The following is a 14859-nucleotide window of genomic DNA, read 5'->3' as shown; positions in this document are numbered from 1 at the left end:
ACATTTCAGTTTTAATAATCAAAAAGAATAGATTTTTAAAATTTAATTTAAATTATTCCAATTTTCTGGACAGCAACATGAATATAAAATACAATATCAAGACTAAACTTACAATATATAAACAACACACTCAAATAACCAACATGCAAAATGGTTAAAGGATAGATTCCTGTCCCAGAATAGTTTACATTCTATATAAACATTATTTCATTGCTGACATAACAATCCATAGAGTCCTATAACACAAACATACTATACTTTGGCCAAAGTTGAGTTAATAAATATTGATGTTGTATATAAGCTTCAAAAGTATTAATGTCTGTAGAATGTATAAATTATTCAAGGGTAAGGGGGAGAGGAAAAAATCATTAATTCACCTCCATTTATCAAGGTAAGTATTTGTGCAGGAAATAAATTTTCACTGAACTTCAACTGAAGAAAAGAAAATGTCTGTAAAAGGAATAAGAGCCCATTCTATACACTGTGAGGAATATAATAGAATGTAAGGGATAAATAAGGAATAAGGAGATATTAAAAATGGAATGTAAGCAAATAGTAACTTACAAGTACCAAAAACTATTTTAAAACAATAAAAGTCAATTCTCAAACTTATTGACAGGTGGTACATGTCAAAAAAAAAAAAAAAAAAGGAAAGGAAAGGAAAGGAAAGGGAGGAAAGGGGTAGTGGAAGGAGAGAAGAAGAAGGAAGGGAAAGGAAGGGAAAGAGAAGGGAGGGGAGGGAAGGACAGGACAGGACAGGTATAACCATCATAAAAATCCCTTATCACAAAATACCTATCTCAATTCAATTTGCATTTGTTAAAGACTGTGAGTAGTAATATGTTAGGTGCTGGAAATGCAAGACAAAATTAAGAGCAGCCTTTGGACTTAGCTTATATTCTATTAAAGGAATATATCTTATAATAAGTATATAAAAAGGAAGAAAGCCCACAAACAGGGGCAATCAGGAAAGGCATAGGAAAGGGCACAACTTAAAACACTGAAGGAAATTAAAGATTCTAAGAGGTACAAATGAGGAGGAAAAGAATTCTATTTCAGGAACAAATACTGTACCAGATTCTGCAAATCACAAGAAAGTCAATTTGAGGAGAACTCAGAACTTGCAAAGAAAACATAAAACTACTATAAGGTGGGGAAAGTAAACCAGAGATGATTATGAAGATCTTTAAATTTTCAACTAAATTTGTATTTTATGCTAAAAGCAAAAGGGAAACAATGTAGATTTTTTTAGCAGGGGAGTAACATGGTCAGATGTACTTGAAACAGATTTGAGCAATTGTGTAGAACAACAGAGAAAGAACAATGGATTTTGCATCAAAGGAAATGAATTCAAATGCCAGTTCTGCCACTTCATCTCTGTGCAATCTTGGGCAAGTCATCTTATCTCTCTGGGCTTCTATTTCCCTATTTGTAAATTGAGGAGTTTAGAATAGATGACATTAAAAGTCACTTTCATCCTCTAGCCATAACCTGAAAACTTAGAAAATGTACTGAAAAAGTGAGATTTAAATGCTAGCAAACATCACAATGTTGCTAATAAGCAATAGGGTATTAAACTGATTATTATTAGAACCCAGCACAATATAAAACCTAATGTCAATGTCCCTCAACTAAAAATAAAGATTTTTAAAAGTCTTTCCCCCTTCTATTTCGCTTTTTCACTGTGCTTATAAATTACACGAGGCAAAATAGATATCAAAAAGAGATAAAATTTAATGTGTTCAAATTTTGAGGAATTTTATTATTCAACTTTAAACTACAATAGAATCTAATAGTAATTATTTTGTACAACTGCAATTTTTAATTTCTGTATGGTGATAATGAATAAACACTATTTTCCAGCATAATGGCAATAAGGTAGAATAAAAAGGCTAGTAGTTTCAAGTAAACTTCATGGATCTCAATAATATAGTTAGTTATTAGCATTAAGCCTTTGCAATCCAGCTCCTGTCCAGTTAGTAGTAATCTCTTAATTGACAAATCTAATGACCTTTTTTCAACCTCCCTGCAGCTTTTGACATTATCAATCATTCTCTTCTTGATGCTGTCTTCTCTTAAGATTTCTGTGACACTGCTCTATTTTCCTTCTTTTCCTATTAGATTTGCATCCAAGTCATATCTACCAATCATGAGTATCTCCCTAAACCTTAGCCTGGACCGTCTTTTCTTCTCCCTATATTCTATTTCACCTGGTGTTCTCATCAGCTTCCATTAATTCAATTTTCAAATTCCCAAATCTATTTGTCCATCCCTGAAATTTCTGATGAACTACAGTCTGGAACTGAATATCTTGACTGAACTTTAGCATCTTTTCCCCAAAACCCTCCCTTATTTCAAATGTTCTTAAACTACCCAAAGTAGGACCGTACTCCCAGTCATGGCTTACAATCAGATGTCAAAGTCAACTCTGTAATTCTCACATGACTGCTTTTGATTGGCCTTCCTGCCTCAAGTCTCTACTTACTCCAAGTATAGAATGCTATACTCAGCAGTCAAAATGATCTTTCTAAAGTATGTGTTTTACTATATCACTTTCCTCCTTCCCACAACTGTTCATTTGATTAATTCCTGTGACTTCTTCCTATCTTGATCATAACTTAGGTCACTCTTATATTTCCAGTCTTCTCACATCTTATTCTCTTCCATGGATTCTGCAATCCACGACAATGATTTTTTTTTGAGGTTCCTTACACAAAACATTCCATTGTCTAATTCCAGGTTTTTCTTTAGCCACACCATACACCAGGAATTCTCTTCTTTTTTTCATCTCCATCTCCTAGCTTCCTTCAAGTTCCGGTTAAAATCGAACTTTCAGCCTTATTTCCTTCCTTATGAGATTACCCACAATTTATCCTATATATATTTTGTTTATATACAGTTGTTTTGAATATTGTGTCACCAATTAAACTATAAATTCCTTGACAGCAAGGACTGCTTTTTGCCTTTTTTTGTATAATTAGCACTTTATATATAGTAGTCAATTATTTAAAATTAGCTGATTGACTGAAAATCATTTAACTTCAAAGAGTTATTACTAAGAGACCAAGTAATTCTGATCTTGAAACAATTTCAGTGAATTAAGAGTTAAAGAGTAAAATCTTGTGAAATTAAATTTTTTTTCAAAGTTTTTTTTTTTAGTTTAAAAAAATGCTATTATGATTATAAACAGGGAAAAGGGGAAAGAGTATAAGAGTTCAAGCATTAAATATACAACATAGTTATAACAAAAATAACAAAATTTGGTCAAAAAATTTGAATTCTAGTCTTTGCTCTATATTTTCTTTGGGCACTCCTCACTCTAAGTTTTAGTTTCCTTATCTATAATATAATCAAAATAATATTTGAACTGACAATTTTAGCAAATGAAATCATGTAAATAAATATTATACTTTTAATACTTTAACATATTACACAACTATAAGATATTAATAACTGTCAAGATAAAAGAAATTATATACTTACCATCAGCTGATTGAGTGAACAGTGCATAATCAGGATTAATTATCTCATTGGATAAAATATCAAACCACTCACGTACAACCCCTTGTCCCTGGGTTTAAGAAAATAAAAATAATAGGAAAAGATAATAAGTATGCATGTAGATTTTAAAATATGTTCTAATATTTCAAAGTATGAGAAAAATAAAATTTTAATTAAAATTCTATTTCTATTTACTGTATAGTTCTACTTGAGTATATTTTAGTCTTTTTTTTACATAGAGATGTATATTTCACTTATTTTTAAACCCACCATGCCTTCTTCTCCATGGAAACGTACAGCAATCCCCTGTTTTAGCTTGGCACAATTTGCTTTAGACACAACTTCACAGCTACTCCTAAAAATAGAATCTACATATGTAGCATTGATTAGTTTTATATCTTAAAACTCATCAAAAAACGTTTTGTGAATTTCATATGCATTAGCTTCTTTGTCAACTATACCTCTGTGAACCAGCAAGATATCATTTTCATTCACTGGCCTGTGTACCATGTCAGAATCTGATTGTCCTGAATGCAAATGTTCATAGAACCACTCACAACGATCTTTAAAAGGCTACCAAAAAAAAAAAAAAGTGTTAAACATTACAATTCTATAAGTATCATCTTTGCTTAAAGCATTATGCAAAATACTCTGATTATAAAGTACCATTCTGAGACTCTCCTGAGTAATTAGTTGATAATGCTCAGACATTTCAGCAATTGTTCACAAAATAAAAACAGAACTATGTACAACCTACATATTTTCTAGAACTTGCTACCATTTTCAACAGGATACCCTTAATAATTTAGAAATTTACATCCAACCATTTAACATCAGATATGTAATTGAACATAACTATGACAAATTAGTGTCTTTTCAAGCCCAATAAGGCTTTCAAAAATTAATTCTTATGCACAGAAAACATTATGATACATGTTTCATTTAATTTTCAATTAATTTTAATTAAATTAAACTTTCAATAAAGTCCCATATGTAGCCTTTATTTTTGTCTTTTGGAAAGAGAGATGGCCTTTTGATTGGCAATAAGAAGAATCTGGTACACTTTTCTCTCTTCAAAAAGCTCTGCAGCTAATAAAAAAAGTCTGAAAACAGATGTAAATACTTGGATTAGTTACTAAGCAAACAAAATGGTAATGATGAGTAACTTTGGAATCCGTTAGAAAATATTTACTGAACACTTATATTTGGCCAGTACTGTAGGGAAATGAAAAAGAAGCACAAAGCAAAATCTCTCCCCTCAAGCAATCTATAATCCAATTTAAGATATAATTATGCTTAATACATAGGACAATCAGAGAACAACACAAAGGAGTGGATATTTAGGTGTTTGAAGTATGTGATAGAAACCAGAGTTTCACCTTATTACTATACAAATGTGCTTTCATCTCTAATAAATGGTAAAATGATATGTATACCAAAGAATTGTTTTTAAATAAATTTCTTTGTGATTTGTTACAAGTAAATATTTGATTTATGTGAAATCCTTAGGCAAAAAAGAGTCACATGGAAAAAGTTTAAGAAGCCCTGACACAGGGAGTTCAGAACTGGTAAAGTAAGTGGAGGCCAAAGCAATTGAGAAAGATATCATAAAAGAGATATGACTTCCAAAGATTCATGGATTTAGGCTACAAGTAGATTGTAAATCATCTGATCCAATCAATTCACAGAGACCCAAGATTGTCAAGACAATGACAGAGATGAAACCCAAGCACAAGTTTCTCATCTCAAGTCTTATATTCTTTCAACTGTTCCTTATTACCTGTTAGGGACTGAAGTAAAGTCAGGACTTGTTTGAATAATGAGAAAGAGAACATTCCAGTCTGAAGTAGTAACAAAAGGAAACAAAGATTTCTTGCTCAGAGTGGACACTATGAATTAGTATGACAAAAGTAGAGGAAGAGGATACTGATTTGCTATTTAAGTAAATGTTGGGAAATAAGTTTGAACAAACAGAAGAGTGAATGTTTGTGTTTGGTATTCAAAGCAAAGCACTTTACCTCTACTATAATAAGACAAGAAGCAGCAATTTTATTTTGGTTTATTTTTTTATCCAGGAAGTGACATAATTCTGGCAAGCTATACATTGTTTTTGGATTTTTCCATCATGTGGAAATCATGTAGTGGGTAACTTTCTGAATCTAATACATTCTTTCACCCCATCTTATTTGTGTTCTTCCAGTAGATTGTAAACTTTTTAAGGGCAGAGACCCTTCTTTGTTTTTATTTTTATTTGTATCTTCAGCACTTATCATAGTGGGTGGCACATAATAGATACTTAATAAATGTCTATTAACTAATAAAAATACATAAGATGGGCTGAAAGATATCTACCTCTCACTCTCTCTCAAAAAAAAAAAAAAAAAAAAAAAAAACACCTCGCCTCAGCAAGAAGGAAAATACAGTACCAAATATGAGACTAAAGGTACTTGTCTAAGCAATGACAATGGAGATGAGAGAATGGATTTAAAACATTTGAAAGGAAGACTATAGCATCTGATGATAAATTAGACCTAGGAGATGAAAAGATAGGTAAAGTCAAAGAAAATGAGACATAGATCTGGGAGAATGGATAATAGTTTCTTTAACAGAAATAAGAAAATGTGAAGGAAGATTGGATAGAAAAAGAAATTAGTGGGGTCAAGTATATTTTAGAAAGCAAAGCATATAGTTTTAGAAGCAAAAGTCAAGAAAAGCTGCTGGAACATAATGGTCTCTAACCAAAATGATTCTGTATTTCAAAAACTTACTCATTTTAAAAGGCTCAAATTGCATATCACCTCCTCCTAGATATTCTGTTTTGACAAATCAAATCAGAAGTGTTTCCTCCTCTAAATTCGTACTTCCTCGCATCACTCATTTGATACTTACATGAACTGCTTTCCATGACAGTGTTTTGTTTTTTTTAATATCTATAATAGCATTTAAATTACTTGAGGATTGTTTTGAATTTTTTTAAGATATAAAATATGAATTAAACAGAGCTAGGAAAACAATGTACACAATGTATTCAAAGTAAATGGAGGAAAGCAAACTGAATGATGCATAATTATAATCATCAAGAACAACTTCAGGAAAAAAAAAGTTGATAAAAGGCATCACTGCAGAATATTGTAAGACAGTATGCTGGGTGATTTTATAGAACTTCTTTTTTTTCCCCCTTTAAAAATTTTCATTTTAAGAGATAACACCAGAGATCAGTGGGAAGGATTCATTTGAGAAATAATGTGATATAAAAATGATATCAATAAAAATATTTTTTTCAAGGTCTAACTGGAGTTATTTTTGAAAATTTATTTTGTGTGTAGCTAATTTTTCTACAATATCAGGTATAATGCTACCACATGCTAGTGGGTGATTCTGGTCTACTATATATGATTCAAATGGCATTTCATTTGAGTATAAGTATGAATGTTTAATTGATGTTTTTAAAATTAAAATATAATATTCCCACAACTAACCACAAAACAATAAGAGTTTCTACTCAAAAGCAGTGCTTATAGATAAGCTTTTAAAAAAATCTATATACAAATTGATATACTTCTCACTAACTATTAACTTATCTACCACTATCTAATCTAAGTGAGTCTTATGCCTGGATATTGATTATAAAATTTCATTCTAACTCACCCTGAGAACTTAGCTTGTAGTCAAAAGTTCTTCCATGTGACTTGTATTCAACATTAAAGGCCTGAAAAATGAAAATGCCTCAGGGCTGTTCCCACAAAGTATCAGTGGCTTTTCTGTGTTAGCCAACCAAAGATAACATGTAAGGCCTTCATTCCCTCATTTACCTACCTTTATACTATTCTGAATAAACTATCCTTGAGGATCTTATGTTACATTAATCTTTGTATCCCAGGAGCCTTGCATAGTGCCTTATATAGAAAGTGATTAATTAATGTTTATTGAATGTGTCCAATTATATTTTAAGCTTTTAATGGAGGTTCAGGAGCCAGATTGTAAATCTCCCCTTCTCCCCAAGATAAATGCTATAAAATAATAGAAACTCAATAAGTATATTTTGATGACAATGAAGAAACAAATAAAAATGTTATTATTCCAACTTGACATTTTAAGAAATTGGAAGAAATATAAAATACCAATAGTATCCATTTCTACTTACTGGTATAGTTTTATCCTTTGATGCTTACTACCTTCCTTCTCTCTCTAAGATAACAAGTTTCTTAAACTAAGCAAATAAGAAAAGCTTCTATGTTTTACTATACAAAGAAGTTCAACATAATTCTATTCATCTAAAGTAGAATAGGAGACAAAGAGCTGATAGACTTCCCATTAGAAATCTGGGTAAAAAAATGTGTTCACATTTCAAAAATTAGTACATCTTTGCTTTCATTAGAAAAAAACCCAAAGTGAGAGAAGGCTCTACCTGTGCTTTTATGATATGCATGAACCTTGACATCAGTTCAGGACACTCAAGGAGGAAGTGAAAATGATCAAAAATTATTTTGGGGTTTCTAGGAAAAAAAAAAAAAAAAAAGAAAAGGCAGTTTACTTAGCAGAAATGAACAGAATCTATTGAAATGCAAATTCATAGAAAAATGTGCACAAAGTCATAAATTAAAATATATCCATCCTGAAGTTTCATAATGAAGATATAATAAAATATTTTATTTAAGCTACCTTAAGTTAAGCATTAGGAGATATTTTTAAGTCTTACCGATTAACAAAGCATTTAAGAACTTCATCATGTTTGCATACAAATTCTATGAAACGGGGTGAAGTCATTCTGTAGGAAGGGGAACAAAATTCATTAGTCTCAGGACACACAAAAGCTACAACTTAATGAAATAATGACATTATGATTATAATAAGACATAAGTAAGCATTTATTGAATATTTACCATATTCCAGGGAACATGCTAGATATCTTGAAGATAATCTTATTTTTTTTATATTTTTTTAAATTAATTTTGTAATTGTAACTTTTTTTTGATAGTACACATGCATGGGTAATCATTTACAACATTATCCCTTGCATTCACTTCTATTCCAAATTTTCTCCTCCTTCCTTCCACCCCCTCCCGTAGATGGCAGGCAGTCCCATACATGTTAAATGTGTTATAGTATATCCTAGGTACAATATATATGTGCAGAATTGAATTTCTTGTTGCACAAGAAGAATTGGATTCAGAAGGTAAAAATAACCTGGGAAGAAAAACAAAAATGCAAACAGTTTACACTCATTTCCCAGTGTTCCTTCTCTGGGTGTAGCTGATTGTGTCCATCATTGATCAATTGGAAGTGAATTAAATCTTCTCTTTGTTGAAGATATCCACTTCTATCAGAATACATCCTCATACAGTATCATTGTTGAAGTGTATAATGATCTCCTGGTTCTGCTCATTTCACTCAGCATCAGTTCATGTAAGTCTCTCCAGGCCTCTCTGTATTCATCCTGCTGGTCATTTCTTACAGAACAATAATATTCCATAGCATTCATATACCAGAATTTACCCAACCATTCTCCAATTGATAGGCATCAATTCATTTTCCAGTTTCTAGCCACTACAAAAAAGGCTGCCACAAACATTTTGGCACATACAGGTCCCTTTCCCTTCTTTAGTATTTCTTTGGAATATAAGCCCAGTAGTAGAACTGCTAGATCAAAGGGTATGCACAATTTGATAACTTTTGGGGCATAATTCCAGATTGCTCTCCAGAGTGGTTGGATTCTTTCACAATTCCACCAACAATGCATCAGTGTCCCAGTTTTCCCATAGCCCCTCCAACATTCATCATTATTTTTTCCTGTCATCTTAGCCAATCTGACATGTGTGTAATGGTATCTCAGAGTTATCTTAATTTTCATTTCTCTGATCAATAGTGATTTGGGACACTCTTTCATATGAGTGAAAATAGTTTCAATTTCATCACCTGAAAATTGTCTGTTCATCTCCTTTGACCATTTATCAATTGGAGAATGGCTTGAAGATAATCTTATTTGAAAGCAGCTTACATTCAATTAAGAAAGACAAGTATATGAATAAGTATATATCAAATAAAGAGAATATGAGGTAGTTTAGGTTCATAAGCCCTATGAATTGGAGAGAGGGAATCAGAATAAGTCTCATCTAGAAGATGGTACTTGAGCTGTTTCTTAAAGAAGAGGGATTACTTGTTGGAAGGGATGTAGGAAAATAGGGACATTGTTGGTGGAACTGTGAATACATCCAGCCATTCTGGACAATGATTTGGAACTATGCTCAAAAAGTTATCAAACTGTACATACCCTTTGACCCAGCAGTGTTACTACTGAGCTTATATCCCAAAGAGATCTTAAAGAAGGGAAAGGGACCTGCAAGAATATTTGGGGCAGCCTTCTTTGTGGTGGCCAGAAACTAGAAATTGAGTGGATGCCCATCAATTGGAGAATGGCTGAATAAATTGTGGTATATGAATACTATAAAATATTATTGTTCTGTAAGAAATGACCAACAGAATGATTTCAGAAAGGCCTGGAGAGACTTACATGAATTGATGCTGAATTAAAAGAGCAGGACCAGGACATCGTTGTATACTTCAAAAACAATACTATATGATGATCAATTTTGATGGACGTGGCTATCTTCAACAATGAGATGAAACAAATCAGTTCCAATAGAGCAGTAATGAACTGAACCAGTTACAGCTAGTGAAAGAACTCTGGGAGATGACTATGAACCACCACATAGAATTCCCAATACCCCTATTTTTGTCTGCCTGCATTTTTGATTTCCTTCACAGGCTAATTGTTCACTATTTCAAAGTCCAATTCTTTTTGTACAGCAAAATAACTATTTGGACATGTATACATATATTGTATTTAATTTATACTTTAACATATATAACATGTATTGGTCAACCTGCCATCTAGAGGAGGGGAGTGGGAGGAAGGAGGGGAGAAATTAGAACAAAAGGCTTGGCAATTGTCAGTGCTGTAAAATTACCTATGCATATATCTTGTAAATAAAAAGCTATAATAAAAAAATAAAAAATAAAAAAAAAGAAGAGGGATTCTTTGAATGTCAAGAAAGGTTAACTTGATTGGATAGAACAATGCAAGAGGGTGAATAATGTCTAGTGAAGCTAGAAAGTTAAACTGGAGTCAAGTCTGAAAAGATTTTAAGGTAAACAGAAGAGTTTATATTTGACTCTAAAAACAATAGAAAGCTACTGGAGTTGACAGAATAGTGGAGTTCCATTGTCAGAAGCAAACTTAAGAAAAATCACTTTAGCAACAGTACATACAATAGACTGAAATGGGGAAAAGATTTGAGGAAGGGAGACAAATTAGGATCCCTGAAATAATCTAGAAGGAAAAGTGATGAGAGCCTAAGTTAAGTTATGAGTGGAGAGAAGGGATCAAATGAATCTGAGAGATTAGAAATTTGATAGATTAGAAGTTTTGTAGCAGAAATTTTAAGAATTTAGAAGAATTTAAGAAAATTTAGGAGCAAAGAAGTAAGTGGGGAAAAGGGGTTAAGAGGAAAAATAATCAATTCAGCTTTGGACATTTTGAGCTTGAGCTACCTTCAGGGCACCTAATTTGAAGCATCCACTAGGTCATTGATAATACAGTTCAGGGGAGAACCTATCTCTCTGAATAATTTGTATATAAATGACAAGTAAGCCACTGGAGTTGATAACTTTACCAATAAGACTAACAAGAATTCATCCATTTCATTCAATTTTCATGAGCTTAGAAAAATGAGTAAAAGGTATTCAAACAATTTTTAGAAGAGAACTACAAATATTAATTTTTTTTTCTTTTAAAAACCTTAAAACTTAAATCATCTGTCCAAGTAAAAATGTTTCTGAATTTTTAAAACAGTTCTTCATAATATCTATCTCATTCTTATGTACAATACAGATATTTAAATTTTAGTTTTCCACATCTCACAATTCTAATTCTTAAAATTTTACTATGAGTATCAAAGGAAGTTTCTTTAAAATTGGAAATCAAAGGATTGTGTAATAAAAAGAACATATAAGACCTCTCAAACAAATTTAACAAAGATGGTAGCTTATTACTAAAATTATAAAGATTCTTGTGCTATATTATTTAGTTGAGATGAAAGTAATAAGAAAAAAGCTTCTTACCCTGGAGGCATCTGACAAGAGCAGCACATATAAAAGGCCTGAATGACAGCACTTAGCCGGTTAGCTGTCATGGAGATAACATCCTGACAATCTGCACTAGCTTCCTGTTTCCCTGCATCATCTGGTTTAGATTCCCCTGTGTCAATGGATAGATTTTCTCTGCTTCCAGTTCCTGGACCACCAAATGAAGGGATAGAAGTAGTATCTTGCTGATCTGGCCCCTTTTGCTTCAATAAAATAGAAGTAATATTGGTCGAGTCCTTTTTGTTTTTCATCAACTCTGTGGCTATTAACACTAGCCATTCATCTAATGAGTGCCAGAGCAACTCCAAAGGCTGTGAAAAAAGAAATATGAAAAATTTTAAATAAATTTTAAGGAAAAAACCTCATAATAAACTTATTAACATTAGTCCTTAAATATATAGAACACATTTCTAAATAACTATAATAAAAGTGAATCATTTTCCAAATTGAAGTGATAATTTTAAAAAATAAACTTAAGTTATCAAGTTTTAAATAAAATACAAGTTCATTTTCAACAAAAGAAAAGAAAATTAACTTGTTTATAAAGTATAAATACAAGAAAATTTAAAGATGAAAAAATTAAATTCAGAAATAGCAGAAAATTAATCTGTCCATCCAGTTGCTTTTTTAAAATTAATTTTATAATTATAACTTTTTGATAGTACATATGCATAGGTAATTTTTGACATTATCACTTGCACTCACATCTATTCCAAATTTTCCCTTCTTCCCTCCACCCCCTCCCCTAGGTGGCAGGCAGTCTCATACATGTTAAATGTGTTATAGTATATCCTAGATAAAATATGTGTGTGTAGAACCGAATTTCTTGTTGCACAGGAAGAATTGGATTCAGAAGGTAAAAATAACCTGGGAAGAAAAACAAAAGTGCAAACAGTTTACACTCATTTCCCAGTGTTCCTTCTCTGAGTGTAGCTGAGTCTGTCCATCAATTGGATCCAGTTGCTTTTTTTAAAGTTGTTCAATATAGTGATACAAATGATGAAATAGAAAGAATATTAGATTCACAGTTAAAAGATATCAGTTCTGTTACTTGCCAGATATATATCCCTGAGCAAGTAATTTTCCCCATTCTGAGACTGGTCTCGCTCATCTCTACAATAAGGGGATTTAATTATTTGATTCTTAAGATACATTCCACTTCTAAAATTCTACAAATCTTATGAAATTTATTCTTTTCAAAGCACATATCTGTTGCTAATGTAACCCCCAAGGAGGTTGAGGCCATTTAGAATATTGACTTACACACTGTCAACTACTTCATGCTTTTCAAACAATTCAAAATATAAATTTATATTTTAAAAGATTCTCAAAAATAGACTTTCTTGTAATATGCAATTAGCTTACTGTGTTCCTTATAAAGAACTCTTCAAATTAAGACAATTTGTAAAGATAACCCACAAAATAATGTGGATTACATAGTAAACATACAGCTGTCCCAAGAATTAGTCATTTGAAAAAAGATTAAACCATTATAAACAAGGATTTTCTAGAAAATTCATTCCCCAACCACACCTCCATACAAGAAAAAAAAAAAAGCCATTAATTATGACTTTAACTGATGAGATAATCTTTCTTTGTCCCATTTTTCCTAGAGCCTTTCCTAGGCTCTCTCCTCTACCCCATTATATTCTATATAATGCACTATCTGCCCAGAAACCTGTAAGAATTTGAGTTGTCTTTATATTCCTAGTGTCTATAGCAGTGTCATGAATAAAGTATGAGCTTAATAAACATTTGTTGAACTGAATTGTCTCATTTCTACAAAGTTTTAAATTTCCTCATTGACAGTCAAAGCATATAAATAAGCAGTTCCCAAGGAAAGAAATACAAACTGTGAGAAGTCATATGAAAAAAATTATCCAAGTTACTAAACAGAAAAACACAAATTAAAGCAAGTCAGAAGTTATACCTCCTACCTATCAAATTAGCAAAGCTAACCAAAAAACCCAATAAAACAAAATGAAAACAACATGAAAGTGACAAATTCTATAAGGGCTAGAGAGTAGGAAACACTGGTACATCTACAAACTGGTGCAGCCATTCTGGTAAGCATTACAGAATCATCCCCCAAAGTTACTAATTGATGCATATACCTTCATCTAACAATACCACTACTACTGAGTTCATACACCAAAGAAATCAAAGAAAGAAGAAAAAATCCTGCACATACAATAATATATATAGTAGTTTTTTTTGTTTGTTTGTTTTTTTGTGATGGCCAAAAACTGAAAAGGAAACGTTTATCAATTAGGAAACGGCTGAACAAACTACTGTATTAATGCAAAAGAATACTGATGTGTTATAAGAAAAGAATGAGACAGTTTTTAGAAAAACTTAGGAAATCTTATGGTAAGAGTGAAGTGAACAGAAACAGAGGACTATTATTTTAAAGACTTCAAGAACTCTGATCTATAGTTAATCATGATTCAAAGGACTAATGATGAAGAATGTCACACACTTAACAGATGATGAAACGAATATTGAAAATGAGACATATATTTTTGGCATGGCCAATATGGAAATTTGGTTTTCTTGATGTTGCATATTAATTACAAAGATTGTGTTTTTCTTTTTTGTTATTTACTTTTACAGTGTGAAGAAGTATATGGGAAGAAAAATGCTTGTAAATTGAAAAACATTTTAATTTTTAAAATAAAAATATCACTATTTTAAGAGTGATAGAATAAAAAATTATATATAAGAATTCTACATAATCAATGAGTAACAAAATTAGATACTGACAGGTTAGGGTTATCTTCAGACAGTATCAGAATTTGGATTTCAGACAGAAGAAAAATCTATTTTGTTTAACTTCCATAGAAGACTACATAACAACTCTCAGTTACACTAGAAAGAATTTCACAGAACTGTAAGATTTAGAATGATCTAAATTCATCTAATTCAACTTCCTCATTTTACAAATGAGAAAACTAAGACTCAAAAGAGCATTCACTGCTAACATAAAACTTTCAAGACTTGAGTACAATTCTTCATTCTTCATATCCCTAGTCTGTTCTCATATAGCATATAAAGCAAAAGCTTTATTATCATAAAAACTGGGCTCAGCAAACATATCACAATAGTTGTCCATTTACTCAACAATATTATGCACCAACTATATACACAAAGCAGTAGTTAAAGAAGCTGAAAAGATCAACATGCATGTATTAAACATGCATACAACAAATGATT

The 14859-nt window shown here is 31.5% G+C and overlaps 1 protein-coding gene across 4 annotated transcripts in view; it reads right to left on the bottom strand.

Moving 5' to 3' along the window:
* The window catches only part of HACE1 (HECT domain and ankyrin repeat containing E3 ubiquitin protein ligase 1), a 91978-nt gene that overhangs the window by 23578 nt on the left and 53541 nt on the right, over positions 1-14859 (bottom strand). For all 4 annotated transcript variants that reach the window (XM_074310210.1, XM_074310209.1, XM_074310212.1 and 1 more), the window contains 6 exons: positions 11623-11957; positions 8201-8269; positions 7910-7997; positions 3963-4074; positions 3772-3869; positions 3484-3571 (listed from right to left, as the gene is read on the bottom strand). In XM_074310210.1, coding sequence (XP_074166311.1) covers positions 3484-3571; positions 3772-3869; positions 3963-4074; positions 7910-7997; positions 8201-8269; positions 11623-11957 — 790 coding nt within the window. The remainder of the gene's footprint in view (positions 1-3483; positions 3572-3771; positions 3870-3962; positions 4075-7909; positions 7998-8200; positions 8270-11622; positions 11958-14859) is intronic.

This window comes from Sminthopsis crassicaudata, chromosome 4 (assembly GCF_048593235.1).
Source record: "Sminthopsis crassicaudata isolate SCR6 chromosome 4, ASM4859323v1, whole genome shotgun sequence".
Classification (NCBI taxonomy): Eukaryota; Metazoa; Chordata; class Mammalia; order Dasyuromorphia; family Dasyuridae; genus Sminthopsis; species Sminthopsis crassicaudata.
The sequence above is the reverse complement of the archived record's forward strand: the minus strand, read 5'-3'. Positions and strand labels throughout refer to the sequence as shown.